This window comes from Epinephelus moara, chromosome 23, assembly GCF_006386435.1.
Source record: "Epinephelus moara isolate mb chromosome 23, YSFRI_EMoa_1.0, whole genome shotgun sequence".
NCBI lineage: Eukaryota > Metazoa > Chordata > Actinopteri > Perciformes > Serranidae > Epinephelus > Epinephelus moara.
Window position 1 is genome coordinate 4,302,269 of NC_065528.1, and position 15,052 is coordinate 4,317,320.

Genomic DNA, 15,052 nt, shown 5'->3' on the forward strand with positions numbered 1-15,052 from the left:
TTGATGATTTAGATGAAGAAATCACTGCGGTCAATTCTTGAAGAGAAATTGGGGAGAAGCAATCTAAATATATATTAGGTCCAGCAGCTAGCATTAGGGTTATCTCCACCCTCTCATTCAAGTATGGTCACTTCTGGTTCCAAAAATCCAAAGTCAAGACCACAAAACTGAAGACCACAAACCAATGGGTGATGTCCTGAAGGCAACATTCATTATTTTATAAAGTCAGATTAGGGAACGATGGTTAAAAGAAACCAATGTTAACTGATAGCAGGGAACAGAAAGCAAAGCATGTTCTCCTGTATCAAAGTCACACGCAGCAAAACATTCAGGAAGCAGCTTCTTATTTAAAGCTATGCACTAACTGTCACTTTCACAAGTTTGATTGATAAACGCTGGTCATATCAGGTGATTCATGTTAATGCAGTAACTAACTTGATTACAGGCCATCAACTTGTATCTGGTTTCAGTGCTGCCTGCAGCCGTCTGTACTCAGGCAAAGATCATGTGTGATGGAAGAAACTCAACATTGCACCTCTGCTCTACAACTGTGAGTGTTTCTTTAGCTCCAACAGCTGCAGGTGGGAATGGTTTGGAGGAATATAACTACTTGGAGGAAAATAGGTTTATTGAACCAAATGAGCTTTGCTTATTGGGGGCTGTTATTGTTTGCATACTGTTACAGCCTCATAGCTCAGCTGATTTACAGTAGGGCAATGGATTATGGGCTACAAGGGCTGCTGGGGTGGACACCAGTATCCCTCTAATTAATATGACCATGCTTAGGCGTCCCTACACACACATTCAAACACAGTGCACAGCCCAGCCTGACCCACTCAGCAGACCATTGGGCCCAGTCAGGACTGTTTGGGTATTTTAATTTGCACAGCTAAGTTAAGTTTTCTGCAAGGGCCCGCTGATGAAATCAAGCAAAATCAGGCTGCGATGCCGAGTGAGTTACTAAACAAGATTCCAACTGCTTCACAGATCGCACTCTGTTAGTTACCACATTTGGGAACATTTCTTTGAAAGTAAGAAAATGAAAATATTTGCTGACGTATCGTAATTAGAACTCTCCTTTATTTAGTATTGATCACTGAAGTCAACGAAGTTTATTTAAAGATGTGTTGTAGCCAGAGATCATCAGGGGAGGGCTCAGAAAAGGGTGTATGTACTGTAGGCGTTAAATGTATTTGCATTCTGATGGCTGCAGTAGAAGTCATAATCTTCCACGAATTACCACAAATATTTAAATATAAGTTTGTGTTAAGAGTCATAAATATTTGTTTGGAGCATGGTCAGCGTAGTGAGCCTCTTTCCTCTGAAGTAGATGGCATAGATGAAATCCTTTATTATATATTATATATTATATATTATATATGTCGTTTTTATTGCAATGTACTTGCATCAGTGACATTAAATGGTCTCAAAATGACGGTAATATTGTTTATCACAGTTAAATCCTGGACAATATATTGGCCAACAAATGTAGTTATTGTGACAGGCCTAGCAGTACATTTTCTGGACATCAATATCTGTTTTTGGCTTATTAAATATATCAAATAAATTATAATAAATAAGGTAAGTATTCATTCTTGACAATGAAGTACTTCATCACATTGATGCAAACTGTCAGTTAACTGATGGTCTGATATACTCAGAGATATTATATGTTTGATCGGAAAGGATTTAATCACTGAGCATCCTCACATGTATGGTAATGCAGATGTTTGTGTGTTTCCTCAAGGGGCGGTGACTGCGATATGCGAGGTGTCCCAGCGAATCCAGAACAATAGCCGGCGCCATGAGAACCACCTGCAGCTGTGCCGGGTGCAGAAACTGCTGAAGGGGCGAAAGACGAAGGTGTTGGCTGCAGGTTAGAGCCTCTGATCACATATTCCTTTCATCTCCCCCAAGAACCACCTCCATCTCCTCTCTACCTCTCTCTGCATCTATTGCTCTTCCTCCTTTGGGACACATTGGGGTGGAGAGGGAAGCAAGAGAAATATAGATAAACTAAAGGGAAATTAGTTAGGATGGAGACATTCTGAAGGCACTCGCCTGGAATGCTTTAATCAATGGAATTCATTGGACTTCCTGCAGGAAACTAAAGTATTTTAAACATCACACCAAGCTCAATTTATTAATAGAGCATTATTGCATAGGGATGCCCCAATTGTCAAATTCTGGGTTAATACCAATGTTTAAAATAACAATTTGGCCAATAGCAGGTGCCAATAATTGTTGTTGTTGTTTTTTAGTATTTATCCCCCCTTTTGTGCCAGGAAAACAAGTCGTCATTATAAAGAAATAACTGAACTGTTTTAAATTCATTCAGCTCTTATTACACTACCTTTGAGTGAGCACAACTTTAACCTTACAAATTCTTGCAGCACCTTTTACTGTTACCTTCGTTCTCATGAAAATCTTTAAAACAACATTCCATCAGAAGCCTTTTTACTACATATCATGAATCAGTAATTCCCTCTCTAATACCTATTTTATGTTGCTGTGAAAACATCAACAAATTTTTCCTTAGAACAATTATATTTTCTCAAGTTTTTCACCCAAAACTACATTTTACAAGATTATGGTGAACACATCATGATAGTTATAATTTACCTTTGCCCAATACTCATTTTTACTGAATAGAGCTTGAATGCATCACAGCACAACTCAATGCAGCCTTGTTTTTTTTCTGGCCACCAGCTTCTAACAGCTAGCATTTAATGTTAACTAGATCTCTACCAGTGACCCCTGACATGACAATAGTGAGTTTACTGCGTACTTTTATCCAGAACGCATCCCACAAGACCTCTGTTTATCCCAAACACGTTTTTGTCGTCATCAGGACACACATTAATCTTGAGCCCTGCTTTATAGCCTGTACAAAATTGTTGTGATACAACAGAAAAAGATCAGCCAAAACCGATCTTCATCTTCAATTTAGTTTCATCCACAGGTCTGTGGTGATTTGCTCTCTCGAAAATAAGAAAAAATGTGCTCTGCAGGTTTTAGCGATGCAGTTGCCCGCTGACATCAGTCTGATTAGCTGCACCTGTGTGCTTAGCTCGTAGATGGTAGCTCAAACTCAAAGTACTTTGGTGATATTTTAATTAGGGCTGACCCAAAAAAATCGAAGCTTCGAAGCTTTGTTCGATGGCACGGGATTCGATTGTGGGGAAAAAAATCGAAGCTTCTGCGCTTTTTTTTTTGTTTGTTTGTTTTTTGGGGCAGGCCTTAAACTAACCCCGTCAACGAGCCACGAGCGCATTCAGAGCACTCAGAGCCGCTCTGAGTCTGGTGTCAGAGACACTTCTGATGCTCTGAGTTGCGCATCTGTTTGATTGTGCTGCAGTGTGCACCGAGGGTTTTAATTTAAGGTGCTCACAGACTCGGACGCACATAAGCGGAGCGGACTCCACGAGGAATGTCCGCAGTCATTCGGGCTTCCATAGTTGAGCGCACTTCTGCGTTGTAGTTTCCTGTAAAAATGTCTGTGAAACACTACATTACCTCCAATTCTTGCACGTTTCTGTCATGGCGATGTGAAAAATACATGCCGAGCAGTCTTTTGAGTGACACTGGTGTGTGGAGTGGAGTCTGCGCGGTCGTAAAATCTATATTACTGTAAAAACATCAACAAATTTTTCCTTCAATCAGCTATTTATTGAAGTCTCTCGCCAAAAATTTTACGAGATTACACTTGAACACATCGTGATAAGGTAATAATTTATCCGCGCCCAATTAGGGATGCACCGATCCGATATCTGGATCGAATATTGTCACATATGTATACTGTCAGATATTAATATATACTTTCAACATATTGTACCACAGTAGCCAGAANCACTGTGAGGGTCCTAAGGACAGAGGGATGTCGTATGCTGTAAAGCCCTGTGAGGCAAACTGTGACTTGTGATATTGGGCTTTATAAATAAAATTGAAAATTGAATATCGGCCCTGATATCATCAAAATAGATGGATCGGGTATCGGAAAATGCAACCTATACCTGAGGCGATCCTTTCCCTTAAAATCTATTGTGACGCGACATACGTCATGGAGGGAAGGAGAGAATCTGCTGTATTTCACACTATTTCAACTGCTGTTGCATAATTATTTATTTTTGTTAAACATAAATAGTTCATCATTGCAGTAATGTGTTTCATCTTGTTTCATTTAATCTTAGGAAAGAACTGTGTAGTCATCGATAACCCGATGCCTCTAGTCTTTTCTGTTCTACATGTAAAGGTATATAGCTTTTTAGGTCAACCATGGTATCGGATCGGTATCGGGTATCGGCTGATACTCAAAGCCACAGCATCAGGATCGGTATCGAAATTGAAAAAGCTGGATCGGTGCATCTCTACGCCCAATACTCATTTTTACTTAAAAGAGCTTGAATGCATATGAATCATAATGTAACTAAATGCAATCTCCATTACCTTTTAGTTCTGACCACAGGCTGCTAACAGCCAACAGCTCTCCTCCAGCTGATGTCACTGTTGTTCACAATGTAGCCTTATCAGAGAAACAAAAGAGTGCATCCCCTGACACGTCAGTAGTGAGTTTAATGCACCCTCTTGTCCCAAAGGCCTTGCGGGGAAGATCTCTGTTCATCCCAAACCCATTTTCTATCGTCCCTTGGACGACAAGATGCAGTTATTCTTGAGTCCGGCACAAATTTGATGCGACACAACAGAAAAACGTCGGCCACTGCAAACAATGAATGTCATCTTCTTTGCCAATAGGGGTATGGCAGTCATCAAGGCAAATATTGGCCCATTCATAGGCATATCTTTATAACTGAATATAATTTTAGGTGAACGAATATGCTTTTCCACTTCATTACGCCTTCACTCTCGCTCATTTCTTTTCCTCCATTGTGGTTCCCTCTATACTTGTGGTGCGGTGGCCCTTTTCTTCCTGCCACTCCCCCTCCTGTTGTTTGTCTGGCCTCCTCGTTGCTCCGCTCACCCTGCCAATCTCCCCCAGGACCAATTAGAGCCCAGCCTCATCTTGCGGACCAGCAGATAAAAAGGAAGCCAAAGCGTGTTTGTGTGTGTGTTTGCTGGATACGAGTGAATGCATGTGTGCACGAAGCCACGAGTGTGTGTTTTTTTGCTTGGATATGCAGGCTCTTTTTTTTTTTTTTTTTTTTTTTTTTTAAATGTGTGTATTTCCGGATGTGTTGGTGCAGGCTGGGAGCGAGCGCTGAATAGCAGCTCATCTCTCTAATGCCGATGTGGGAAGTTTCAAAAGCTTCCTCTCATCCAAGTTCTCAGGCCCTCGCAACTCTGCCGGCTTCCTTTCCAGCTAATAAAGCTCCGGTCCCACCAGGCAGACTTCAGAGCAGCAGCAGCAGCACCACCACCACCCCGCCCCGCAACCCCACGCCGACCCATTCTCCTTCCTCCCCACCAACACCACCTCTAATGTGGGTAAAAGAAAAGCGCTCTGCCTTTTACAGATGAGAAGCGTCGGAGCCCCTCAAACATATTAAGTAGCTCTGTAGGAGATGAGGGGGGCGATTGTGAGACACAAAGCCTGAATCAATGGGACATCGATACAGCAGACAGTCAGCCTGTTTCCCTGGGAGGCCGCAGATTTGTGTCTGCCTGCCTGTTCCTTCAATTTAAAACAAAGATGTCTCACATTTTCTATCTCGTTTCACATTGATTTTTTCCAATTTACGTCCCTTTATGTTCCTGACTGTTGCACCTAATTGTGTTATGAATTTTTATGTTTTTTTTCCTCAGGTGTCTTGATGTCAATCAGACAACCTCATTAAATTAAGCCTTATTGTACGTTTAAAACAAAGTTAGAGGGAAACAGATATGATGAAATGTTTCCTTTGAAAGCGCTTCTCCTGCACAGATCCATTGAATATCTTTGAAACATTTAGAGAATTTATCAGTTAATCCACAGGAAATTAATTGACAGCAAATTTACCCAATGAACACTCATTTAAGACATCAAGCCAAAAACACCAACCATTCTCTGGTTCCAGCTCCTCCAATATGACGCTTTTCTCCCTTTTAATATCACTGTGCACTGAATATGTTCAGTCTGTTGATCAGACAAAACAAGCATTTTACAAGGCATTATCTATGGCCTTTTTTATTTTTTATTTTTTTTTTATATACAGTGTTCTGACATTTCATAGATTAAACAGTTAATCAGATAACCAGATCTAAGGTTGTGTATCTCTCCCTCTCAGTTACACAGTTCCCAATCCAATATAAAAACCACACAGATACATTTAAAACAATATGATAGGCTGTAATCTGATCCAACTGTGATTTGATGACATTATTAATATTGATTCAGCTCAGATTTCACATTATTACTTGTTCATGAATTGTGTTTTAGTTTTTAGTGGCTAAATGAAAAAGGATATATTCATTTTTCCTGAATTTTTAAATTCACTTACTGAATTGGAAATACACTTATTTAGTACATCGACTGCTGTGCGTGCAAGTCCCCTTCTCAATTAACAGTAACAAGGTGTGTTTTGCCAAAGGCGTATTTTATTCTACAGCTTCCCATTTTCCTGACCAAAAAAGTTTGGGAATGTAGCTATGTAGCTGGAGAGGGGCAGATCTCACACACACACACACACACACATACAGAGTTACATGGAAGTTTTCTTTGACAGACATATCATTTTCTGTCAAATTTGGTGCAGATGTTGAGTTAGCTGTGTATCGATGAAGGCTTGTTTCTCACTGGGCTCGTTTTCCGTTATGTGTTTGTTCATCTTTTAACCCTACAATAGGGTCAGGTTAGACATTTGTATGTTTCATATGTATCATCTCAAGGTTTTTAAAGTCTCGTAGTGTATGAGCTGAAGGTGGAGAGGATGGTGGGTGGCGTGACACCTAGGCAACATGCCTGCCAAGCTACAGACCACTGTTTGAGACCAACAAATAACAAAGCCTGTTGTTTTTTCGCGAGACATGTCTGTGTTCAGTTTCCAAAATTAATAATAATACGTTAATAAAATAATTTATTATGGCGGCACGTTGGTGCAGTGGTTAGCATTGTTGCCTCACAGCAAGAGGGATTCTGGTTCGAATCTGGGGTGGGGGTTCGGACACCTCTGTGCAGAGTTTGCATGTTCTCCCTGTGTCAGTGTGGGTTTTCTCCATGTACTCTGGCCTCCTCCCACAGTCCAAAGACATGCAGGTTAATTGGTGACTCTAAATTGACTGAATGTGTGAATGTAAGTGTGAATGGTTGTCTGTCTCTATGTGTCAGCCCTGTGATAGTCTGGCGACCTGTCAAGGGTGTTCCCCGCCTCTCACCCAATGTCAACTGGGATAGGCTCTGGCCCCCCCACAAACCCCCGACAGGATAAGTGGTTACAGAAAATGAATGAATAAACAAATTTAAAGTAGAGGACAGAGCAAAATTTTAAGCAAAATAAGTTTAATATATTGAAAAACTCCTCACTAAAGCATCAGTGTGTTATTAGGTTTCCTCTAGTAAGCAGTGATGTAGTGCATATCTCTAGGGCTTTTATTGTGAAAGGTAAAAAAACAGATGGAGTACAGCTTTGATGCCCCACCATTGACACTGTGGGAACCAGTGAAGGTTTTGTATTTTTATTTCATGCTATTATTTTATTACCTTCATAATATTGGTGCAACTCAAAACCCTGAGCTTCACCTTAGCCAATAGTAGCCAGTAGACCAGTGGCAAGTAATAGTTTAGCTGATCAGCTGATGCCCTGCATGGTAAATTGTGCAGCAAAACCAGGAGTGCTTCAGATGGTCTGTTTTGTGACACGACATGTTAAAATCATGTCTGAGGAAACATGTTGTGCATCAAACTCCAATACTCACAGCAGAGGCGTGCACTTGTAAATGACGCCAAAATGCAGTAGAGACTCAGATTTACATGACTATTTCAGGACAAACATCTACCCGCTAGTGTGGCAAATAGCCTTTCGAAACTGACTCGCTAAACGGAAAATATACCTGCATTTTGCACTTGGTATTTAGCCATTAAACATTGGTATTTAGCCATCTGTCGCTGTTTTTCTAACAGGGTAGTGCCACAAAAAGCGGTTTCTTTTTACTGAGACATTGCTGCATTTCCAGCCGGGAGACTGCCACCAAAGCAGGTATTTTGAGCCAAAACATAACCATAACCAAGTGGTTTTTGTGCCTAAACCAAATGACACATTAGCCCCAGTGTTGTTGAATCATAAAGTTTCAACATATCCGTGAGAGATCCGTCTTGAGACAGGTCTCAAGACCAGTTTTTGAAGGGTCGAGTCTCGGACTCAACCGTATTTTTAATCGGTCTTTTCTCGGTCTTGGACAAAGAGAACTCAGATTTTATCAAAAGACTGGTCAGAACACAGCTCTGGGGATATCAATACATGGCTTGTGCAAAAAAGAGTGTTGAATAAAGGTGGTTATATTCATTTCAGGTATTTACTGTGTGTATTTGTTTGCTCCAGGAAAAATTCCCACAGGTAAAATTAACCTCTGCAATGCCTTGAGATTATTTTATCAAGACATTTCTCATAGTACACTTAGGAAAATGGCAATTAAAGAACGGAATAAAGAGGAATCCTCTTTTTTTTTTCTGAGGGTATTTTATGTGGGAGTATGCGTCTCTCAGATCAATCTTAGGAGTGCCTATGGTTTGCATGTTCCACTTGTGGATTTGTCACTTTGACATTGCAATGAAAATAAAAGAATAAAAAAGGATACACTGCCCAGCCCTGCCCTACAATAAACAGATAATGAGAATAGTTATTAGTCGTTGCAGCTGTAGTTTGATGTATTCCTCCATACCACTGAGTTCACCTTTTAGCTTTTATCATCAATATCTTAAAATGTTCCACTTCCATCTTATCTCTGACCTACAGTAAAATGGCTCCAGTATTGTGTAGTCATGAAGTGAAGTGAAAGCCTGTTGACTCTCCAAACCCAACGATGCCAAAGCTGACCCTCACTCTGCCACAGCAGCTGCCCTCTGCCTCTTTTATTCCTCTGGCTTCGGACACATCAGGGGGAACAGGACCCTTTGTAGATCAATCTTTATTTCCTGCCCCACCTTCCTCAGCCCCCCCACCTCGTCCAGCCCAAAAGACTTTGTAGTAGAGCAGAGGTGCTCTTTGACAAGGGAAGCTGAAAGGCCTGGACATGGAGAGGAGTGCTTGGCACTTCCTGCTCTTTGAACCTGCTGCTGCCTCAAAGCACTGTGGATGGTCAGATGTATGCAGGGGGTCTGAAGAGAACCTGGTCCACAAAGAGACTCCTGTACACAGAGCATAATCCAACCTCTCTGACTCTGTCAACTTTGTCTATCAGGGGGTCTGATAGGAGATGTCTGAGAAAACTTTAAAGGTCAGAAAACTACAGTTTGCTTCCCAAAGAAGCATCAAATGTATTTACAATTCACCTTTAAAAAGAAAACAGTAAAAACCTGAATTACGTCTTTCCTTATTGCATCAACGGATCGTTGCCGTCAGGCATTAAGACACTTGGTTATCGTTCATGTTATTTTACCCAGATGTATTTTGAATAGTGAAAGGAGCAGAGGGAGATTCCAAAGTGTCTGTGTAATCACACACACACACACACACACACACACACACACACACACACACACACACACACACCCCCTTGATGTCGACTGGAAATGCATCAGTTTCAGCACACTAGACACTGGCAGTACTCTGATGCTTGAGCAAACATGTAACACATTACTGCCCATGCATGAATTAAATGTGATAACATATTCTGTTATCACACAATAATGCTATGTTATACATTTATTAAAGTCCTACTGAAATGTATGTATGCTACAGCTTACTTATGTGCTCAGTAAATCACCTTTGCCATAGACTGTAAACCTTAAAGTAACAGTTGTTTTATTTTTTTCACATTTGTTAAATCTGTCACTAAATCCTGTCAGTAGTACATGAGACAGATAATCTGTAAAAAGTATGTTTTCCCTTCTCCTCGCTTCTATTAGTAAGAATCTGCTAGGAGTGGGGGGGAAATCGATTCAGTATAGTATCACAATATTTTTGTGTGGCAATAACATATCCATGCCCAGATGTCAAGTATAATTTTTTTATAACATAAATTATTATTACAAATGCAAATTATTTTTTTAGGAGCTGACTAGAGTAATATAATCAGTTGTTTTTTTTACTGTCTACTAGATAAAGTTTTCTTCTTCTTCTTCTTGTTCCTGTTCTTCTTCATGCCTTAAATATCCCGATAATATTGTATCGTGGGACCTCTGGTGATTCCCACCCCTAGAATCTACCATGGCTGAAGGAAAACTACTTAGTTATCACTGCTCGTGAACTGCGGTCACACTGTCAAAGTAGGCAGCGCTGCTCAAATATGAATCATGATTCTGTTACTACATTGTCTAGTTCTCATCTGAAATGTTTTCTCAACATATTTTAGTAAACTGTTTAGCTAATTAATGAGAACGTTTGTGACCCTGCTGCCATGCTGACAAAATGTTGAGTCAAAAGTATAGATTAATTCATTTAAAAATGATAGACAAAGCTACCATGACGTCACATATTGGTTTGTTGACTCCCATCTGATGCCTTGAGTTCAGCATTTTGGCTGTAGCCATCTTGTTTATTTTGGAGCAAGAGGTTGGAGCTGTGGAGGTACAAGGGGTGAATCTAGCCCTTTTTCAACAGGAATTGTGCAAATTTGCAGGAAAGCCCAATCAGTCTTCACGCTCAGCGTGTGACGTAAACAGTGACGTGGGAGGGAAGCCGCGACTGGTCAGTCCCTCTGCGATTCTCTTGTAAGTCGGCCCGTCCTCCGTCTCCGTCATCTGACGGTTAATGGCCTCTTTGTTTGCGAGGGCAAGGAGGGCTTGCAGCTTGCCGGCAAAGCGGCCCAACATTCGTGAAAATCTGGCAGTGTAAAAGGGGTTCCTGACTGAGAAGCTGAGGTCACTTATGGCCAACAGCCTGTTGGTCAAAGCAGCCTGATCTTAATTATGCGTAACTTTAAGCTTTCAAAAAATGTAAACGGGTGAGTTATAAAAAAAATTCACCCCCATACAGTTGTCATGAATGTTAAAGGAGCAATAAGTGAAATTCATCATTTCTAGATTGAAGGAATTAAAAAATCGCTATGTGAAGAACTAGAGGTGTANTCAGGCGTTACGGTTGTGTTAAGTGAGTAAGTTAGCCCGGCAGCCCAGCTAACATTTTCAATCAGCATTGTAAAATGTAGCCTCGCGGGCAGCCTGGTGGGCTCGCAGGCAGCCTGGTGAGCCAGGCGTGCAGCCCGCGAGGCTACATTTTGGTAATATATTTGCTGAGATGGTGGCGAGGCTCCATGACTAGAAGAGCTGGTAGAAGCGCTTCATAGCTGTAAGTTACTCCAGTAGCCGGTGGCAGCCGACTTGGCTAGAGCCATCGCCGGATCCCGGCTAGTGCTAACACCGGGAGCTAACACTAATGTTCCTACTCTTCTCCGTGAGTGAGAGCAAAGTTTTAGCCTAGCGGGCAGCCCGCGAGCCTGGCGGGCAGCCTGGCGGGCTCGTGGGCTGCTCAAGCTCCGGACATTAACCCATCCCGGTGTTTCCTCCGCAGCCTCCACTTCACCCAGCTTCACTCAGCTGCCCGATAAACCCGCTGCTTCTTCCCACTTTAACCTGAAGCGATGTTTTAGCCTAGCGGGCAGCCCGCGAGCCAGCTGCCCGCTCACGGAGAAGAGGAGGAACGTTAGCGTTAGCTCCCGGTGTTAGCACTAGCCGAGTCGGCTGCCACCGGCTACTGGAGTAACTTACAGCTATGGAGCCCTTCTACCAGCTCCTCTAGTCACTGATCCTCGCCTCCATCTCAGCAAATATATTACATTTATTACAGGTACCATCATCATTGAAGTAGGCAGGGGAATAGCTAAACACAGCAGAGACCGAGACATCGCTAACTGCTAGACAAGGCGAGTGGGGGGTGAGGGGGTGGGGGGTGGAGAGCAGAGGTAGAGGGAGGAGTGGCTCATGACACACTTTGTTTTGGTCTACAGGCAGTGCACAACAGCAAACCTATCGGTGAAACGATTTCGCTTTTTGACCTTTTAAAATTACCTATAGAGACCAAAACTGATTTTTTTTCTCTTTGTACCATGTTGTTCAAATGTTTATTTCTGCTGTAAAGTTGGGCACTTTGACATGGTGGTCTGTGGGGACTGACTGGTTTCTTGAGCCAGCCTCAAGTGGCCATTAGAGGAGCTCCAGTTTTTGGCACTTTGTGTTTGTTTCATTTTTCAGCACTGCCCTCCAGCAGGAGCAAACTTTCTCATTTTACAGCTAAACAGAACACTAAAATATGTTTCTGAAAACAGTTAAGGAGAGAAATAAGCAATGCACTAACAGAATCTTGATTCATACTTGATCAGCTATGCCTAGTTAAACAGTTTGACCGGCACTACTAGGGTTGTCAAAAGTATCGATACTCAAACGTTGTATCCGGATACAATACTAATTTACAAAAGTATCGATACTAACAGTGCACACCACCTCAGCGCCTGTCGGGTGCGCGCGACGGGTCCGATGGACACGCACTGTGCAGGCAGCGTCTGGCAGGCACAGAGCCCTTGCTGCAACTCGGCTTGTTGTCGCTGGCAGGCACAGAGCCCTTGCTGCAACTCGGCTTGTTGTCGTTGCTGTGCATGCATGCACGCATTTCTGTTGCTGTAATATGGCCAGCGCAGCTGCAGGAGGATCAGAGCAGCCAGTTTTGGTCAAAAATTATAAAGGAAAATCATTGATGTTACTGTTCTGATCTTTATTTTAAAATGACGTGCCTCTTAATTTTTTGCTGCTGTATCGAAAATGGTATCGAGTATTGAATATTTTCCTGGGTATCGATATCGAGTTTGAAATTTTAGTATCGTGACAACCCTACGCACTACTCCGTTCTGATTGGTTGTTTTCCTTCAGGCGTGGTGGATTCTTGAAAATACCTTTAGAAGCAATACGAGAAGAAGGAAGCACATGTTCTTTTCTCAGGTTATCTGTCTCATGTGCCACTGTTGGGTTAGAGTGACAGTTTGAACAGGTATGAGAAAAAGTTTTTTTTTTTTTTACAGAAGTTACCAACTACAACTTTAAAGCATTACTTTCAACATACTAAAATGTCTTCTCTCTTCAGAGAACAGACAATAGGCCTGTCCAGTAACATATGTCTGTTACCACAAGGATCAAAGTCCTAAGTCTGTCAGGTAATTGTGAAAGAGGTGAGGGTTCAAACTTGGGATCTGTTTCATGAAGACGTTTTCCACTACAGTTGTCTTTTTTTCAACACATCCTGAATTGAGTGTTGAGATGTCTTGTCTGACTGGTTATTGTAACAGCATATTAAAATGACTACTACTTACTGTGTCTTTAAAGAGTTGTATAAGGTTCAAGCAGGGTTTTATTTATATAATATTTAATAGAACGATCACAACTGCTGCTCCAATCTCCACACAACACCTGAGAGAGTCACGGCGTGTTTCTCGACTGTTCCGTTTGAGACCCATGGCATTTTAAAAGCAATTTGACCCCCGCCTGGCCCCGCCACTTAATCTCAGTAGGCTTGTCTGTTGCTGAAAATGTCCTCTCTGAGCCCCAGAGGCACAGCTCCGGCCACTCAGGCTAGCTGCAATCACAGGCTACTGGCTGGGGCAATTACAAAAACACACTGGACCCAGGCTGAATTTTCATCTTATCTATCCAAATGTCAGCCTCTTGCTTATTAGCTATCATCATGCTGCTGCCAATCACAGTGAAAGAGATGAGAGCTTTCCTCCGCGGCCACACCCCAACATGCCCACCTCCCACTGAGTCTGTCTTAGATTGTCCTTTTGTCCTCATTTATCTTTTCGATTCAGTGTTGCTTAGTTTGTCTCATTATTTTTATTCTCTGCAGTTCTGCAATTTGATGCCGAGGAGACTGTGATTGTTATCACTTTTACACTGACATAGTGATGTTGGATGGACCCGCATTGGTGGTAAATCTAAATGCAGGTTTAAAGTTTGTGGTTAAGTGGCAGTTTATCACATCCCAATTCAGTATTAAATCTTTTTATTGAATCTGAATCCTTTTGTAATTATGGCCAAATTTCAATCTGGTTCAGCTTTCAACAGTTTTAAGTATCTTAACGTAAAAGAAAAACCCCAAAAAACATGAAGATCTCAAATCACCTTTTGTTGGCTGAGATGGCAGAACTTTTAGTGTGTCACCCTAATAATGTTTACAACCTGTGGCTAAAACCTGACAGTGAACCAAGCGGCATAAGGCATGACAAGTTGAGTGCAATAATAAGCATACACAAATCAGGACCTCAAGTATTTGCTCCGAAGATCTTTTCTCTAGAGAACAGTTGTCACTCTGTTAGTCTTGTTGAACAGACGGCAGCCAAGTTTTATTTTAGCTGTTATGGGATAAAGTCAGCTGACCCTTCTCGAAGCCCCGCTCCTTTGTGGTGGTCCATCAAGCTGTCAGACCTTGCATGGAGCCCACACTGTAACTAACTGCACTACATTATTAAATCATTGGAAAGACGAAAAAACGTTTTCAAAGAGAAGCAGACAGAGGGGTCTACGATATGTGTTTGAAGGATATAAGCAGGATGTTAAACTGACTCATCAGCAAAAACATGTTGAAAGGATTAGGATAGTTTGAAGCTAAAGCCGAACTACAGGCTACAGATGACAGTGTTAAAGTGAACCGTCACATCACTGGTGATTGAGACAGAAGACAATGAACATAAAGAGAAACGATTCAACCAGCTGTGTGTCATTGCAGTGTGTGCAGATGAACGGTGTTTGATTTCCCCCTGTGCTGCCAGCTGATAGACCTCTGCTGGCAGATGGTCAGCAGGGTTCCTACGCAAGCATGGAAAGTATGGAAAAGTATGGAAATAAATTTGATCAATTTCCAGGTATTAAAAAGTATGGAAAATTAAAAATAAAGTATGGAAAAATATTTATGTTTCCAGACTCTTACCACTGTTCTAAAATACTGTTTTCTAAAATAGAAAATTAGGTATTTCCAAA

The 15,052-nt window shown here is 41.7% G+C and overlaps 1 protein-coding gene across 3 annotated transcripts in view; it reads left to right on the top strand.

Annotated features, from left to right (window-relative positions):
* The window catches only part of arhgef39 (Rho guanine nucleotide exchange factor (GEF) 39), a 95,961-nt gene that overhangs the window by 53,708 nt on the left and 27,201 nt on the right, over positions 1–15,052 (top strand). For all 3 annotated transcript variants that reach the window (XM_050036709.1, XM_050036710.1, XM_050036711.1), the window contains exon 7: positions 1,748–1,876. In XM_050036709.1, the coding sequence (XP_049892666.1) occupies positions 1,748–1,876 (129 nt within the window). The remainder of the gene's footprint in view (positions 1–1,747; positions 1,877–15,052) is intronic.